Raw genomic sequence first — 19645 nt, forward strand, 5'->3', positions numbered from 1 at the left:
TTTGGAGAATAGATAGACCCCCTCTTCTTTGTGGCAGCCCCTTAAATATTGGAAGACTGCTATCATGTCACCCCCTAGTCCAGGGGTAGGCAACCGTGGCTCTTTTATGACTCCTGGACTTCAACTCCCAGAATTCCTGAGCCAGCATGGCTGGATCAGGAATTCTGGGAGTTGAAGTCCAGGAGTCATAAAAGAGCCAAGGTTGCCTACCCCTGCCCTAGTCCTTCTTTTCATTAAACTAGACATATCCAATTCCAGCAATCATTCTTCATATTTTTAGTCTCCAGCCCCCCAATCATCTTTGTTGCTCTTCTCTGAACTCTTTCTTAGACATTTTTTAAAATTGTGGTGACCAAAACTGGATGCAATATTCCAAGTGTGGTCTTATTATAAAGTGGTACTAATGCTTCATGTGATTTTGATTCTATCCCTCTGTTAATGCAGCCTAGAACTGCATTGGCTTTTGGCTGCTGCCACATACTGCTGGCTCACATTGAACTGATTGTCCACTAGGTCTCCAAGATTCACCTTGCAGTTACTACTATTGAGCCAGGTACCACCTATTTGGTTTCTCTTGCCTAAATGTAGAATCTTATTTTTCTCACCATTGAATTTCATTTTGTTAGATAGGGCCCTGTGTTTCTAAATACAATTTCTGTTTCTATCTTTCTAAATGTAATTTTAAATCTGGTAAATCCAATCCTTTTTCCTTTGCATCTTGTAACATTATATTTATTTCTTGTTTTTTCTCCCTTGCCATATAAATTTAGATGTATCTTTTTGCCTTTTTGTTTGCAGTCCTACACATTCTAAATGCAGTGGATCCAATATCTTAGTATTCTTTGCTATCATAAACATGTTTATTAGGGTGTAACAGGGACTGAAGTAATTACAGCTGAAACATATCCCTTTTGGGAAAGATGATTTGTGTGAAAGATGATAACCTCTTTGCTGGATCTTGTCCATAATGCTTTGCATCTCAGTCAGTGCTCTGTGTATTCTGGCCACATCTTCTAGTGGCTGCCATTTATATTTCTCAAAAGACTTTGGATGAGCAGGGATTCTTTGAAAGGTATCAGGAAACCCAGTGAAATGTTATATTCAAAAAACCCCAAACTGCGTCTGCATTTTACTGTAGTAGTGGGGTCTGCACAAAAAAACAATCATAAAGTCATAATAGCTTGCAAAAAAAGAGTCTGAAATGGACAGGCCATGCTGTTTTTCAAGTGGTACTACTGTACAATTGCATAGTTAACTTTTTCAAGAAAAAAAACACTAAAATATATGGAATTAGATCTCTGTAGATTATATGCATGAGCACATTAGTACTTTTGTTTGTGGAGGAGGTGTGGATGTGTAGATTTTGTCCATTCATAGCCAGCAGATGATTCATACTAATGTGCTGGCAGCATTCCTTTGTTTTTAGTAGAACAAGATTGTATAAGGTGTATATATGAGTTGGAATTCCACTATTGGCTTAACTGTGATTTATTCAGTGCCTTTCTGTTGTCTATTCCACACACACTATAAGAATCCTTTTGGGTAGGGTGAATGCTTCTGGCCCTAGAGTCCCTAATTTGATGCTTGCAGACTTCCCCATTAGTGCCTTCCAGGCATCTTGCCTGACTTTACATCTTTCATTTTATTTTTCAAAAACCCTATTAAGCGAAAAAACAAAACAAAACCTGAAGTTGGTGTACTGCAAAGCAAAATATCTCTAACAAAAATAACTCTGGGCCTCAAATGCAGCAAAGGTCACTTGTTAAGATGGGAGACTATATATATCAAACAAACCAATCAATCAGTAAAATGACTTCATATGTTGAAGTCATTTTTCTAACTGTGTCACTTTCCAGAAAAAGGGAAAAGGTAAGCAGGAATAGTTGAGAGAGGATAACAGGCAGTGCTCTATTTAATTAGATGCTTTGTAACACTGAAAGATGGGCAATACCTAAATCTGATAAATAGCCCTTCTTACAGAGTTTAATGCTACTATGCTGTGAATGATAAGTTGCCCAGCAGCCATTTCTCAAGCCACTATGTGTTCTCAAATTTCCCAATGTGTTGACTGAACCAAACAGGTTGGAGACTCTTGCTCCAGGCCATGTTACTAGCCTCATCCAGCAAACTATATTTCCACTTCTCTTCAAAATATACCTAGAGGATGCTAACACTAAGGGTTGTTGGGAAGAATATCAGTATATTTGTGCATTGTATGCTCTCAGAAATAATAGGTAAGCAACCCCATATCTTGTGCAGTGCAACCCTAACAGCCATTGAAAATACAAATGAAGTTACTTTTCAATTAAATTAGGCTTTACTATTCTAATCTCATTAGAATGAGAGAGGTTATTTTTAGTAAATAACATCATCTTATTAAGCGGCAACCAAAGGCAGCGCAAATCCTAAAGAGTAGAGAGATTAAGCTTGTTTATCAACTCAGCTTGGATGACCATGGCAAGGTAGACTCTAGAATGTCCATGGGGCATTGTTACTTGGTTGCATACACTGGTCAAGGCATTCTGGAAGCAAGGGGATCAAAGGAATTGGCACTGACTGACCTTGATAACCATCTGTCTGTCTATTTTTATCAAGGCTTTATTACTTTATAAATAGCACAAGTTGGTGAAAATGCATAATGTTCATTCTTTCTCTTTTCCCCCACAACAATAATTATTTGAGGTGGGCTATGCCGAGTAAGAGTGACTGGCCCAAAGTTACCCAGCTGATTTTTTTGCCTAAGGTAGGACTAGAACTTGCTGTCTGCTGGTTTCTAGGCCAGCACCTTAAGAATTAGTTTGAAATAAGATTAAAAGGTAGGATGAATCAGCCATAATTAATATACGTTTTGTTAAGCTAGTAATCTTGAGTGGGGTAACAAACCTAGTTATGTCCATTGTCATACACTGGCAGTATTTATATAGCATGTTTAACCATGGTTAGCAACTAGAGTTTACTCAACTCAGTAAATTTGCCCTATGCAATCAGTATGGTGAAGTTGTGATATGGTAGACTAGGAGAGTGGAGCTCGAGATTTTGGTCGACTCTTAACCATGGAAGCTTATTCAATAGCTTTAGACCAGTTTTAATTATTTCATAATAGATAATTCCCTGGGTAGAATTTCTGAGAGTTAATATCCATACACCTTAAAGTTGTTAAGATGGAAAAAACATTGATAAGGCTGTGCAAACTATTTGACTCTGGGTGGCATAAAACAACAGCAAATGAACAATAAAAAACCCCACATCGTTTCATATTAAAACATATGTAAAATGTAAGTGCAAAATTTAAAAATAGTCTCTCAGCTCTGCCTACTTCACAGGCTTCTTATTTAAGGGAACAGCAAGAAAAGGAGTAATAATACCTTGCCCTGATGTTCTTGAATGCCTGAATGAAATTGGGCTTTCTTGAGCTTCTAAATTAAATGTGGGATGTAATCATAATAAAATATAAATATGAAATAACTCCCCTGCCAATTCTAAAGTATAGTTGACAGAATACAAGTGGTTCAATGTATTGTATTGAACACAGCCACCTAGCATTCTTTGAACTGCAGATGGGGCTCACACACACATACCCCAAATCCATCTTTTCTTGTTGGTAGCAGCTTGCTTGCTGCTTCTCGACTTATGGAGGCTGGCTAGTGCCTCCATATGCCTGTCCATATGCAGCCACTGGGGTATTGGCCCAGAGAAAACAGTGAAGGGTGAAAACACATTGAAACTAAGATGGGGGAAACCCAGTTTCAAATCATTGCTTAGCTACCAAGGTCACTGGGCAGTCTTGTAACATATATCTCCATGATTTATTTTCACAAATTTGTTTCAGGAATAAAAAGGGATGAGAAGTCCTATCTACCACCATAACCTTATTGGAGGGTTTCCTTAAATCTAATCATGTTTTAAGTGTTTTGAGTTGTGAGTGTTTGAAGAGTTTTGCCAATTCAGTTTTAAGGCTTGACTCAGCTTCTGGGTTTCAGAATTGTCACCATATCTTTTTAAAAAATGGTTGGAAGCCGCTGTTTCTCTTTTAACTGAAAAAGTGGGTAGAAACAGTTTAACGAATGGGTGATTAAGAAATCTTTATCCCTTCTCTTTCTTTCAGTACCAGTCCTTATCCCTTTCCTACTTCTTACAGGTTTGAAGATCTTTCTAAACAAGAAAATATGTTGATACATTCCTAGTATAATCAAGTTGATTCAAGTAATCTGAGATCTGGGATGCAATTGGATAATGTGATTATATTTGTCTTATTATAGTTTGGTAGATTTTATAAATCAGATGGATAAGCCCTCTCAAAATCTCCAAACTTTTCATTATGAAATATGGTGAATAGGATCTTTTGCTCGGGAAAATAGAAAAATAGGAGTATTAATTCTTCAGTAGGTTTAAAACATCTATGTTATGCTAAATTTATCTCCCCTGGCCTCTCTCCAAAATAGGATCAAAAAGTATGCTTCTGTTCATCTTGTGATGTGATTGCCATTCCTCCATGGTTTGCTGTTTTTTTACAAAATGTTGCCCCCATCTTCCCCCAAAGGTTGTCCTTTTTGTGGTATGAATGCATATTTTAATGAGTATTTTAAATTTGAAGTATTGCCTTTTTAATAGACACCTCTCTTTCATTAACCTATTTTTTTTTTCTCTAGTGGAAAGGGAAAATGTGCAGAAAAGGACTTTTACCCGATGGATGAATTTACATTTGGAAAAGGTAAGAAAGCTATATAAATATTGGTACACTGTTCTCTTCTCTGAAAAGTGAGGACTGTAAACAGGAGAGCAGGTGAAACCTTAGGTAATTTATTTAGTACTTTAGCTGCCTTTGGTGAATCTAGAAAGCTAATCAAGGACAGACCCTGCTAGTACTTGAATAGGGAACTGTTGGCTAGAACAACTTGTTGTGGCCATCTCACCATGGCCAATTGACACAGCCAACTCAACATGGCCAACTTACCATGGCCAACTCACATGGGATAACTTATCATGGTCAATGTGCCTCGGAACAACTCCCACAGGACAAGAGTTACACTAATATCAAAGAAATAGTGGAATAGAATCATTAAAGAAAGTATGCCAAAGGAAGGACAACATGAAATGTGAATGAATTTTTTAAAAATATTTTTAAATTATTTTGAATAATTAAATTGAATTGTTGACTTTCCCTGCAGTGAGTTGTCCCTCAGTGAGTTGGCCATGGTGAGTTGGCCATAGCAAGTTGGCCATGATGAGTTGTCCCATTCCAGACTAGACTTAGAAGTTAAAAAATATCCAGAAGATGACAATGGTAAATCACTACCATAAGGTTGCTAAGAAAATTTATAAATACTGTCCCAAAGAATCACGTTTAATTCGCTTCTGTTCTTAAAAAATGCCGAAGACCTTTTTAAATACAGTGAAGATGCAAAGCTGATGGCCTCCCAGCAAATTTGAGATATTTACTTAAGAGCAGTATTTTTCAAAGTTGGCACGTTTAAGAGGTATGGACTTCAACTCCTAGAATTTCCAGCTAGGAAAAGTTTCCAAGCTTGAAAAACACTGCTTTAGAGCTTATTTATAAAGGCAAGGTAATGGGTCAGTTCTAGATGGGCTCCAGAGATCTTTTTTTCCTTCCATTCAATTATGTCTGATTCTCAGATACTTCCTGACAAATGGCAGTAAAGAAATACAAAGAACTATTTGCTCTCCTATATTGATTGTTTGTATTTTTGCAAACCAAATATGATAGCCCTAAATAAAATCATAGAAGTTTTTCACATCAGTAATTGCTAATGATTCAAATCCATTGACATTTCTAAATAACTTAATACCTATGGACGATAAGCAAACATTTGTTTCTGTTACAGGATATACTGTAATTTTTTAATAAGCTTCTGTGTGAAGTTCCTTTTTTTCCAAGACGCCTCCCCCTGAACAATTACAAAATGCCCTAATTAAACTGAAATATTTTCTTTGTTTCCTAAACATTGCCAATTTTACTCTCAGAGGTTTTGTTTGACACAGTTTTTTTCCTTCTGGATGGGAACTGACTGATTTGATTGATATAGAGCAGAGGTGTCAAACCTGACCTGAAGGCGAGGGTTCAGAAGCTGGTTTCATCATACTGAAGCCGCACCCACCCCATTGCCGGCAATGCAAAAAGAGTCACGATACGTCATGACACGTCATATGATGTGGCAAGTTTGAAACCTGTGATATAGAGGGAAGCACACTCCAAAGCTATTATTAAATGATTTCCCTTTTTCCCCACAGTGTAGCCCTCCTCTGGAAGTTAAAGATTTGCTGGTTGATATTAAAGATGGCAAAATTCTGATGGCACTATTGGAAGTGCTGTCTGGACAAAAGCTGGTATGTATAATATATACTGTAGGACTGAATTTATGATAAAATGAAACTTGGTAGATTTCTGTTTTCTAAAAGGATCTGAAATGTTTCCTAAGCTAGATAAGTACAACCAGAATGGATCCTGGGTTTCGTTCAGTTAATGTAACTGCACCAACACAGCAAGTGTTAGAAAGTGTGTATTGTTAACCCTATCCATGTTTTCTTCCAAGTGGGTACACCTAGGATCATATATGAGTGAATCTGACCTAACCAAAAGGAAGTATAGTGGAGAGAGCGGGCGGGGGGGGGAGAGTGGCTGCTTGGAGCTGTTTGCTTGAAGCAGAATCTATTCAGGCAGAGTGGACTGAGTAGTGTGAACAAGCCTTTGATCAGCTGAAATGGAGGCTTACAAATGCCGGTCTTGGCTTATGCAGATCCTAGCCAGCCATTCGAACTGCATGTTGATGCTAGTCGGGATGGTCTTGGGGGGGCTACTGTATCAGGAGCATGACAGACATCTGAAGCCCATTGCATACATCAGTAGGGGCCTAACTTTAGCTGAAAAGAACTACCCCACCCATAAGCTGAAATTTTTGGCAGTTAAGTGGGCGGTGGTAGATAAATTAAAGGACTATCTATATGGGGCAGAGTTCGAGGATAAGACAGACAACAACCCACTTATGTGTCTGCTCACAACTGCAAAACTTGATGCCACGGGGCATCAGTGGCTAGCTGCCCTTTCTGGATTTAGGATTAACCTGATAATGCCTGGCAGTGAGGAAGAGGGATGCAGATGCCCTGTCGAGGAGACCTCACGATCCTGGGGCACATGTTGTACAATGGGTCCGATTGACTTCTGTTGGTATCCAAGTGCTGTATCAGGGAGTTGAGAACTCAGTTCGAGGAGCAATTTGGGGCAGAAGCTGTAGGAGTCACTACTGCATGTGTTCCTAAATTGTATTGTAACCCTATCCAAGTTAGGGGGGAAGGTATGTTTGTTCTGATTAAGAAAGATTTGAAAAGAGACCAGGCAGAAGACCCCCTTTGTGACCTGTCTGAAAGAGCTTTAAGAAGTGGTCAGCGAGAGGTTCTACTCGCTGATCCGTCAAGGAGAGCCCAGGTGTTGTATAAAGAATGGGATCGCTTACAGCTTCAGAGAGGTGTGGTTTATTGAAAGAGCCCTTCTGATGGGCCCAAGGAGAAGTGGCAACTCTTGCTCCCAGAAAAGCATACGGAAGCAGTTTTGATTGCACTACATAACAAACATGGACATCTGGGGCCAGAGAAGACCTTTAAGCTAGTGAGGGACTGGTTTTACTGGCCTTGTATGAAGACAGAGGTTGGAGACTATTGTCGATCCTGCCTGTGTTGTATCCAAAGAAAGACCTTACCTTCCAGGGCTGCACCGATGGGCCATCTGCAAAGTTATGGGCCCTTGGATCTAGTTTGTATCGACTTTCTCTGTCTGGAACTGGATACAAGTGGGCGAGGAAATGTATTGGTTGTGACTGATCATTTCACTCATTATGCACAAGCTTTCCCAACAAAAGATCAGTGAGCCACTACGGTAGCCAAAGTACTTGTAGAAGAGTTTTTTGTATATTATAGGCTACCGCAGCGTATACATTCCGACCAAGGTAGAGACTTTGAAAGCAGGCTTGTTAAACAACTATTGGACATATTGGGCACCTGGAAGTCATGTACCACCCCCTATCACCCACAAGGAGACCCCCAGCCTGAGAGGTTTAATCGTACCCTTCTTGACATGCTGGGGACGCTGACTGCAGAACAGAAGCAACATTGGATACAGCATATTTCCACTGTTGTATGTGCATATAACAGCACAAAAAATGATGCCACTGGGTACTCTCCATATAAACTGATGTTTGGTAGGGAGGCTCGACTACTAGTAGATAGAGCATTTGGCATTTCAGTGGATGAGATCTCATTTAGGTCACACCAGAATTATGTAGATAGGCTGAGGAGGAACTTGAAGATGGCATATGAAAAGGCTTCAGTTATTGCAGGGTTCCAGGAGCAGAGAAATAAGAGGAACTATGACCTGAAGGCGAGGGTTCAGGATTTGCAACCTGGTGACCGGGTATTACTGAGGAACCTGGGCCTCCCTGGGAAGCATAAACTGGAAGATCGATGGGGCTCTCAGCTGTACATTGCCAGCAAGAAGTTACAGGGATTACCAGTATATTGGATTCAACCAGAGGGGAGCTCAAGTCCATTGAAAGCATGGTATCGAAACCATTTATTGCCTTTAAATAAGGCAACATGAGTCCTCCAGCCAATTGTTGCAAAAGCAACTGAACCTTGCTTAATAGGGAGGAGACCAGAGACTCGAGCACAACCCGATCCACCCATGCAAGGAGAAGAGGAGGATTCTGAAGGCAGAGGCGCCAATGTGAGAGACCTCTTTGGGCTGGTGGCCACTTGGAGGGGAGGTCAGGAGGGCCCGGACATAAGCGGTCCCTATGGGGGTGGCTCTACAGAAGCATTTAATATTTAATTTTAATAAATTGATTTAAATATTTACTTCTTAACTTGGGAGTTTAATTTTAGAGGATATAAGACTGGGAAAGCTGCTTTTTCATAAGAGCAAGCAACCTTTTTGTCATTAGGGATCCCCATTTTCCTCCTATTGGTTTTAATGGGAAAGAAAATAGGGATGCTATACTTCTTTTATTAACTTAAACATTTGTATGCCACCATTCAAAACACACTTCCCAGGGTGGCTACAGTGACATCACTGTGGTTAGTTGATGGAACTGCGGTGGCGCAGTGGTTAGAATGCAGTACTGCAGGCAAACTCTGTCCACAGCCTAGAGTTTGATCCTGACTGGCTCAAGGTTGATTCAGCCTTTCATCCTTCTGAGGTCAGTAAAATGAGGAGCAAGATTGTTGGGGGGCATATGCTGACATACTGTAAGCTGCTTAGAGAGAGCTGTAAAGCACTGTGAAGCAGTATATAAATCTAAGTGCTATTGCTATTGCTAAGTGCTATTTTCTTCAGAAGCAACTGTTGGGGGAGAGATTACAAAAGTAATGTTATGCTGATTTTATGCAAGCTTCACTCCTTTTGGCATGTGAATGTCATAACAGTTCCTGTACATACAAAAAGAGTATAGTTTGTGGCATTGCGGCACAATACTTTTTATCATTCTGATGTAAGTTCTAGATGCTAGAAGCTATGGATGCTTCTGCTTTGTACTTTTCTGAGGGAAAGGGGCAGAATTTTTGAAAAAGTTAATAGCTTAAATGTTCAGTCTGTTGGAGAGCTTTGTGAGGTAGGAGGAGGTGAGGCTACATGTGTACATGTAGAAGTGTTTGATTATTTTATGCCTATTGACTACATAAATTCTGTATAACTATTATGGAACTATGACCACCATTGTATAAATTGTTTCTTATTTCAGTACGATGTAAATTGTATATATGTTTTGACCTCAACTTTCTTTTTTGTGGTCTTTGCATTCTTGTATATGGGCACATATTGATCTGAAGCAATGGTGTGCAATTTCTCTTGTCTTAAGAACCACTGTAGACTTTTTGCGCTGTTCTGAGTCCATAATCCAAAAATAAGATGAACTAAAATCCTATGTTAGAGGTGCAGTATACACAAAGATACATATAAATACACATTATAAAGTGAAGCCAGCTAGGTGACCTTGGACCAGTCACTTTCTGTCCCAGAAAGGAGGCAATGACAAACCACTTCTGACAAACCTTGGCAAGAAAACTGCAGAGACTTGTCCAAACAGTCTTCAAGAATTGGAAATAATTGAATGGAAAAAAATAGATACAGATATAAATACTATACATAAAAGAGAAGGATATAAAAACATACAAGAAAACAAAAGGTAATGTGCAAATAGTTTTTCTTACTGAACTTTGAACATATTTTGTTAACACAGTGCAAAACACTAGCAGAACTATAAACAGTAAATCAATATTGAAAAGTATAGATGAAATAAAAATAGGATTCTATGTCAAAAGAAACCTATATCTTCGATGTTACGATTGTATATAACATTGTTATCCAAGAATGATTTTCAGTTAGAATCAAATTCTGCATTCAATTTCTATTATTATTATTATTGTTGTTGTTGTTGTTGTTATTTAGGAAGTTATTATTGGCATCAAAGCAACTCCCATAATATTATTAGTTATTCTTCCAAAGAAAGAATTACAGACCTTTTCCAAAATAAGTATTTAAAATCCTTGCAGTCATTATTATATACAGTGTTAGTAAAGTTTGAAGGAAAATATTGTTGGTGATATTTCATACAAATAACTCAGGCTGAGATATAGAATGACAGACTTCAAAATCTGTTCTTTTGTACTATAAATAATTTCCCAGTATTCAGGGCTTTGTAACATTGGTATCACATGTGACAAAAAGAATCCAACCTGTTTGTTATATTTCCAGCATCTCTTACAGAAAGAATTACTCATTTTGGCAATCAAGGTTGGAATAATATACCAATAATAAATTAAAATACTGTTTTAAAACTTTATAAGGCATTCAGTACCTCAAACTCTTTCCAAGATTTAAAAAAGGGGGGCTCTGCTCACAAGCCAAATTATTATAAGTTTCTAAAATTTAAAAAGGCAGGGACTGATGTGAATACATAATAGCATGAAGAACTGTTAGACTTCTTTTCAATCCATTCTGATTTTCTTTTAGCTGCACGAGTACAAGTCTTCAACCCATCGTATTTTTCAACTGAACAATATTGCAAAAGCCCTTAAGTTTTTGGAGGATAGCAATGTAAGTAATTTCTGTGATGGTGATTTATGCTAAACATATGTGATAAATAATTATGTCTTGATGCCAGGTCTACATACAATAGCCATTAAAATCTATTTGCTTAAAAAGAATAGACATTAAAATCTACTTTGGTTTCAAAGAATAGATATTAAAATCTACTTTAGATTACTTCTAAAATGTTGTAAAGGCTTCAGTTGGATTAAATGATTAGAAGAATGCAAGAAATACTTTTAAATGGCAGGCTCTGAACAATTGAAATTGCTTTGATTGAACTCCTTGATTTTTAAAAGTATTTTCAATTTTGTTAAGGATTATAGTTTTCTATTAAAGAATAGTCAGAGTTCTAAAATAGTCCAGTAGCTGAAAATCTGAAACAGCTTTCTTCCATATGTATTGAATTTCCATTTCCATAATTTTCAGTCAATGTGTGGTCACTGCTACTTCAGCAGTGCCAAGGCTGAAGTTCCAAATTATTGAAGGATATAAAATTAGAGAAGATCTTCAAAATATTATGACCTCTTAATTTCCAAGACTGAAATCTAGAAAATGTGGCTTGGGAACCGTGGACTCACAATTTTGAGCTATTCTACAGGGAATAAAGTGTACACTATATGCATGCAATATAAAATAACAGTACTCTTCATAAAACAAAAACTTATCTTCAGACTATATAAACAATACTCTTAGGTTTTGTACAGGTATGCATTTTTAGCAAAAAACAAAAACAAAACATTTACATCTACAAGTAGTCCTTGACTTGAACTTGGAATTATGGTTGCAAGTCATTGCAGTCATAAGCTGGGACATTACATGACTGGATTTGAAATAACTATCATTTTTAATGACAGTCATTAAGTCAATGCAGCAGTAATTAAGTGAATCCATTTCCCCCAAAGGCCATTATTTTTTTTGCCAGAAATCAGAAGTAAATGCCAGGAACTGGCAAAAATGTCACAAAACATGAACATGTAACCACAGGGTGCAGTAAACAGCTACAGAGGTGAGCTGGTTGCCAAGCACCTAAATGCAATCATGTGACTACAAGATGGAGTGCAGCCACCATATCTCCAAAAATGGGTCGTAGGTAGCTCTGGGGAGGTCCATTATAACTTTGGTTGTTAAGCAACTGGTTGTAAGTCAAGGACTACCTGTGCCTATTTTGATTCAACAGAATAGTAGTTTGGGCACTGCCTTTGGCCGAGCTGCATTAGCCATGGATAAAAATAGACAGAAAAAAAGAACAGAGTGCATCATGTGTATTCTAAGTAAATGTTTGTAGGTCATGCTGTATCAAAAACAAATATACTACAATTTGTATCATTTAGCTGTCCTTTCAAAGTTGCTACTACTGCTGTTCTTTCTCCTTCTTAATAATTGCTTTATTCATTAGCTACTTGCAGAGTTGATAACCTTTTTGTACACAGAGATGCCAATTTCCTTCTTAACTACTAGGTACCTATCTACTATCAAATGTAAAAATGAGCTGTATGCTCTTTAAAGCCACCCAGAAGTGATAGCTTGTGCAGAACTGGACACCCCTCGTTTTGCCATGTGATATCATTGCTATGTGAGTTGCATTGGCTCCCAGTTTTTCTTCAAGGTGCATTCCAAGGTGTTCGTTATCAATTAAACCCCTCTGTGGCACAGGGCCAGTTTATTTGTGGGTCCACCTCTCCATGAAGGTATTTGTCCATTCCATCAGATCAGACCCACGGAACACATTCTGGATCCTTTCCCTAGTGCAGGGGTAGGCAACCTCGGCTCTTTTATGACTCATGGACTTCAACTCCCAGAATTCCTGAGTCAGCTATGCTGAGGGAAAACGGAGAGGATTCTAAGCTGAGCCATGCTGGCTCAGGAATTCTGGGAGTTGAAGTCCATGAGTCATAAAAGAGCCGAGGTTGCCTACCCCTGCCCTAGTGGAACTTAGCAAGCATGCCTTTTCCATAATGGCCTTGCCTTGTGGAATACCATCCCCTTGAGATCCTGCAGACGTCCACTATCTTAACCATCTGGTTAGCTATAAACAACTGATGTTTCCTTGGGTATTGGGATGTTAACGTGGGTGCCCATAGATTGCATAGATCAGACATGTCAAACTCGCGATGTCATGTATCAGGACGGTTTTGCCATTGCTGGCACTGGGGTGGGCGCAGCTTCCGGATGACACATCCGGCCTGTGGGCCGGCAGTTTGACACTCCTAGCATAGATGAATAGATGCAAATAATGGATTAGTCCCCTGGTTTTTCTTGATTTGTCTTCCAGGTTTGTGATTTTATTATTGTTGCTAGCCGTACAGAGTTGTATTGCACAACCTGGGCAGCCATCTAATTTTTTTTTTAAAAAAATAATTCCTTCAAGTGTATAATTATTTATATTGTGGATCTGGAAGGAGGCCATTGCCAGCCTTGGACAAATGAACTTCATCTGGGACAGAAAAAGTTTGATGAAGGTGTTGAACTAACAAGTAAAATTACAAAAGGAACTTCAGTAGTGTGGGGGGTTATTGTCTTCCTGAATTATTTTTCTTATGCCACTGAATTCTGCATGTGCTGTTACATCATACTTCACATATACATACTTATCTGGTTGCTAAGGGGTTTAATATGTCATAGTAAGGTGCTTCATCTTCAGTATGTAAGGTGAAGCTACTCTTAGACATAGTGAACTTTTTAAAGGGACAGATGGAGTGACTTGTGTGTCCAGCCCTTCCTGAGGGTACCTATAATATTTGTAAGTGACTGATAGCAAGAGGATTTTGAAGAGTAAAAATTATCATAACATAATCAGAGCAGCCTAATATAAGGGGAGTTCTTGAATCTTCAAGAGCTGAATACAGTGGTTGTACACAGGAAATGTCTCCTAGCATAATTTTCCATTCCCTAATTGTTTTTTTTAAAAAAATCTTCAAGTTATCTTCATGATTTCACGGATATAGCTTAGGTAACTTTTAACTCCATTATAATTTCTGTACTTCCAACATAGGCATAATAGTGGTCCAATTCTGGTTGCAATGAAAGCCAATAAAAATCTTTGTAACTTGCAAATTTTAATAGATGTTCTTCATTGTGGACCCACATCTAACCTCAACTTGACACAGACTTCTGTGAATGGATTCTAAATATGTTTTTCAATCCTTCAGCTATGAAAGATGCTAAGGCTTCAGAAACAGAAAGTTTTATAGTATAACCAATATTCTCTTTAGTGAAACTAATGGAAGAATCAGAGTCTGCTTGACTTCTTAAAAGTATGGGTTGTCTGCAGGCTTTTCCTAAAGTAACAGTTTTGCTCGTGAGACTCTATATATTTAACTCTATCTTAGTAACAGAACTGAATGCTCCTTTTGTCATTGATTGTGTTTTTCTATTTTTGGAAACCATATTTTGTTGGATTGTTGTATTTTGCATTTTGCGTGAATTTAGAATTTGATAACTTAGTGCTTGATTTCTCAGTTTGAGGCCTATGGATGCCATTGTGCCTGCCAATGCCTTCCTTAGTATCTAGCCCCCGACCTTTTTTGGCAGCAGGGACCAGTTTGGTGAAAGATAATTCTTCCATGGACTGGGGGGGGGGGCATGATTTCAGTTTTGCCTGCTTACCAACAGCTCACCTTCAGCTGTGCGACCCAGTTCCAGTCCCTGCCCTACTTCATACTTTGTTAAGATTCAAGGTTTTTTTTTAAAAAAATAAATATATGGGAAGCTTGTATGTTATGAAGCAAAGCATCAGGATTAAGCATCACTTTTATTCTTAGAATGTGTTTAGGCCCATAGAAAGCAAGAAAAAAGGGAAAATGGAAAGAAACTATAGACTAGTGCTGAAATTTGGTCTTGGGGTGGGGAGAGACAATAGTAAGCTGAAATGGTAGAGAAAGTGGTAGGGAACACCCTAACCTGTTTGCCTTCTGATAAATTGATGGGTGTTGTAAGCGATGACATTCTCTGTGGCAGCCATTCTGTGGCAATGCCCATGCCATGCTCTTGGAGTTATACATTTGCCCACTAGCCCAAAAACATGAATTCGTAGGAATTGTCCTACTTTACTAACAATGGTTATACAACCTACAGCACAATGAGGGAAGTCAGCCAGTGTCAAACAAGATGTATTTCAGACAATGCTTCTTCATATGGCATCACTCCTAGTGAATATCTGAGCTCATCTGGGCTCATTTTAAGCAAAAATATCTGAGCAACTTAAATATTTAACATGTAATCCACGTGTCTGATCTCACCTTAGGGGCAGGGGTAGGCAACCTTGGCTCTTTTATGACTCGTGGACTTCAACTCCCAGAATTCCTGAGCCAGCCTGGCTCAGGAATTCTGGGAGTTGAAGTCCACGAGTCATAAAAGAGCCAAGGTTGCCTACTCCTGCGGGCCTAGGGCATACTTCTGCAGCCTGATGTACTCCAAATAAATTGGTTTGCAGTTCCCACAATCGTCATGTTGACTGGAGCTGATGTGATCCAGGTTGAACGATAAAGGACAGTAGTGATCTCTTCTTAAGATTGTCCATTCTTCTTCTACTCCTCAGGAGGCAGTATATTTGAATTCTTTAAGAGAAAAGCAGATAGGAAAACATTTTCAAGTTCCCTTGGCAGTAAGGAAAGTTGCTGGTTTAAATATTAAACCACAAGAGATTCAAAGGGACTATCGTGGTGTGCAGTTATGCAGAAACTGAAAGGGTCATGGGACAGTTCCAGTACTCTTACTATTATTTAAGAAATGCTGAAGGCATCATACTGGAATTTAACCTTGTCACTGGGAGTAGCAGAAATTCCCTTGTTTCCGTTTTTGCCTGCAGGGAGTGTTATTGGGAATAAGTAAGACATGCTGTTGTTTCTCTTGTGAAATAAGTTTCAGTATGAGAACCCTGAATCTCAAGCCTGAAGTCTTACTCTTCAGTAAATTGATCACACCCTAAAAAGCAGTGACTGTTTTAAAAGCCGTGAAGTAAAAATGAATGGAGAAAGCAGATCCCTACAAGATAGCTGAAAGGGCTTTGAAGCTCCTGTTTGCATTAGAAACATGTTATGTTCACATTTCCAAACACCCACAAGCTCATATGGTGCTCACATAATTATTCCTGTTCTATTCACGCAGTTTGCCAGAATACATTTATCAGAGTAACCTAATAAATGTAACTTGAATAGAATAATGAATTTTGAAGCCTTATATAATCATAAAATGGTCCAAAATGGAGATACTCAACATAAACATTATTGCTTCGGCTTAAAAAAATTCAGATATCTAACTGAAGGGCAAAGTAGCAATTGTGGTAATGCACAACAGAGACATATTTTAGTGCATCCTTTGGATCCTCTAGTTCAGGGGTAGGCAACCTCGGCCTAGCTGACTCAGGAATTCTGGGAGTTGAAGTCCATGAGTCATAAAAGAGCCGAGGTTGCCTACCCCTGCTCTAGTTGATGTAGCTTGATAGCATGTTGTTCTCTAGTGTGTGGCTGCATCATTAGCTGCAGTTGCTTATGGTGAGTTGGGAGGGATTCACAGGACAATAGTGTGTACTTTGGCATCCATTCAGTTTGACCAATATAAATTCAACATCAGAAGATGTTTATCCATGTTTGTGCTTGAAATAATGAATGTAGCTACTGTACATTTTAATCACAGAATTTGTGTCAAAAGGGAGATGAAGTGAGATTTAAACACCATGCTCTGTGCTGTTTTCATGAATTAAGATTGAAACTGATCTATATATACATATACAGTATATTCAGTAAAAAAAAGTGAGATATTTAATGAAACCAATGAATTTGACATGCTTCTAACCAGTAGAAAAGCAAATTGTCCAATAAATTGGCAAGTAGGATATTGGTTTTTTTTAATAATAATTTTATTAAAGATTATAATTACAAGAATAAAAACTAATACAATCTAAAATAAAATTTAGTAAAAAGAAAATAGAAGGTGCAGAAAAGAAATAAAAAAGGAAAAAAGAGAAATAGAAATAGAAAATTAAAAATAAGTAAAAAGAAATATAAAGAAGTTACTTCTTACCTTCATCAAAAGTATTAACAATTTTAATAACTTAACAGCTTTTCTTAAATACAACGATTTTTCCCATACCCCATCTTTTATTTATAAACAAATACATAAGACAGCATTTCAATATTAGTGTCATCAAAAGGCCATTAAGTGTTTTCAGAGATAACAACATATCTGTTTTAACCTTGATCAAATAAACCAACTTAAATTCCTTCTTTTTACTTCCGTTATCTTAATTTTTAGTCCATTTAATATTTTTTTGTAAAACTTGATTTCTTTTCATTTTTACTCTGTTCCATCTCACAAGATTCTTCAGAACTTTAACAATCTGGTTTGGTAAATCCAATATAGGAAAATTATCCAAGTCACTCTCTTAGTTTCTTGTTTGTATATCCATTTTAATTATTAATATAGCAGCCTGTTTCTTTTGTATGTCCAGTGTAGCAACTTTTTCCATGTAATTCTTGTAGCCTGTAATTTATAAATCCAAGTTCAACTCAGACTTAGTCTTTTCAAGTAGAACTTGTTCCTCTACCGTAACATCTTTTAGACACAATTACTCCATAGAGGCAGATGTCTCTGTTGACACTGTTAAGATTAACTTCTGATCCCATTGTTCAAAGATATCCTTCAATATGTCCAGTGTTAGAATAGTTTGCTTCATTCTGTAATTGTAAATTGAGTTTATGTGCCCATCTCCTTTAATTGTAATCTTCAGTTTGCTCTAGCTTCCTCTAGTGTTCAATATTTAAAAATTTATTTTTTTTAAAAAAAACAAAAGTCCACCAGAAGGAGCTTTATTATTATTATTATTATTATTATTATTATTATTATTATTATTATTATTATTATTATTATTATTATTATTATTATTATTAATTTATCTTATATACCGCCCTATTCCCGTAGGACTCAGGGCGGTTTACAGGGCAATTAAATCATACCATACAAAAGTTAAAAAAAATTAAAACAGTTAATTAAAACAATTAATTAAATTTAGGGCCCGAAATTTAAAAAGTTAAAATGTTAAAACCCAATTAAAACCCCTCAGTCTAGGCCCGACAGCTCAAAGAGCCAAGTTTTCAGGTCCCGGCAGAATGAGCGGAGGTCAGAGTCAGTCCTAAGTTCCATCGGAAGTTGGTTCCAGAGGGCAGGTGCACCCACAGAGAAGGCCCTCTCTCTGGGAGTCACCCGCTGGCAATCGTTTACTGGCAATACCCTAAGAAGGCCCTCCCTGTGGGAGCGCACAGGATGATGGGAAGTTGATGCCGGCAGCAGGTGTTCCCTCAGATAATCCGGACCCAAGCCATTTAGGGCTTTATAGGTCGTCACCAGCACCTTATAAATTCAAAACTCTTATTTCAAATTTATACAGATCCTTGGCCCATTTATAACTTTCTAAAACCAAAATCAAAATTTTAATCACTATTGTTTTTGCTGTTTATTAAAAAAAATAAATTATTAAATTTGTATTTCTATAATTGTCTGGTTAGTACAGCAATCAAATGAGGCAAGTACGGACTTCAAAGGATAATCAAGACTGCAGAAGGAATAATTGCAAATCAGTCTGCTTTCCATAGAAGTCCTGCGTATTGCATGTGTCAGAAGGAGGGCTGAGACCTGCAGACTGCAGAATCCTCATATCCTGGACATAAACTGTTTTAACTCCTTTCCTTGAGACAGTGCTACAGGGCATTGCGTACCAGGACAACTAGACACAGGGAGTCTTTTGAACTGAACTGAATTGAATAGTTTTTTTGGCCAAGTGTGATTAGACACAGAAGGAATTTGTCTCTGCTACAGAAGCTCTCAGTGTACATGCAAAGCAACAGAATAATAATTCTCATAATAATATCAATAAAAGGCAAACTATAAATAATACTACAGACATACTACATGGGTAAATACATATAGACATTAGACAGCACTGTGAGAATTGGGTGTCAAGCAAAATGATGGTACAGGGGGAAAAAACTCTCCCTGTGTCTAGTTGTGTTCAGTTTTTCCCTAGTGGGAAGGGCTAATCCCAGAATGAAGGAAAAACAATCAAGTATAGATAGTCCTGGACTGATAACCATTTGTTTAGCAACTGGTGGAGGCATGGTGGTACAGTGGTTAGAATGCAGTATAGCAAGCTAATTCAGCTCACTGCCAGGAGTTCAAACCTCACCGGCTCAAGGTGGACTCAGCCTTCCATCCTTCCGAGGTCAGTAAAATGAGGACTCAGATTGTTGGGGGCAACAGGCTGACTCTGTAAACTGCTCAGAAAGGGCTATAAAGAACTATGAAGTGGTATATAAGTCTAAGTGCTATTGCTATTGTTTGAAGTTACAATGGCATTGAAAAAATGTGATTTATGACTAGTCTTCACACTTATAACTGTTGCAGTGTTCCTATGGTCATATGACAAAAATTTGGGTGCTTGGTAACCATGGTTGCAGCATCCCAGGATCATGGGGATCACCACTTATGACCTTCCCAGCTGATTTCTGACAAGCAGTCAATGGAAGAAGCCAAATTAGCTTAATGACTGAACAATTC

General features: G+C 37.9%; 1 protein-coding gene across 6 annotated transcripts in view; it reads left to right on the forward strand.

Annotated features, from left to right (window-relative positions):
* CLMN (calmin) overlaps window positions 1–19645 on the forward strand; it is a 93384-nt gene that overhangs the window by 49008 nt on the left and 24731 nt on the right. For all 6 annotated transcript variants that reach the window (XM_081312757.1, XM_081312758.1, XM_081312754.1 and 3 more), the window contains 3 exons: window positions 4650–4711; window positions 6250–6345; window positions 11018–11101. In XM_081312757.1, the coding sequence (XP_081168883.1) occupies window positions 4650–4711; window positions 6250–6345; window positions 11018–11101 (242 nt within the window). The remainder of the gene's footprint in view (window positions 1–4649; window positions 4712–6249; window positions 6346–11017; window positions 11102–19645) is intronic.

The sequence above is a fragment of the Vipera berus genome (genome assembly GCF_964194415.1).
Source record: "Vipera berus genome assembly, chromosome: 1".
NCBI lineage: Eukaryota > Metazoa > Chordata > Lepidosauria > Squamata > Viperidae > Vipera > Vipera berus.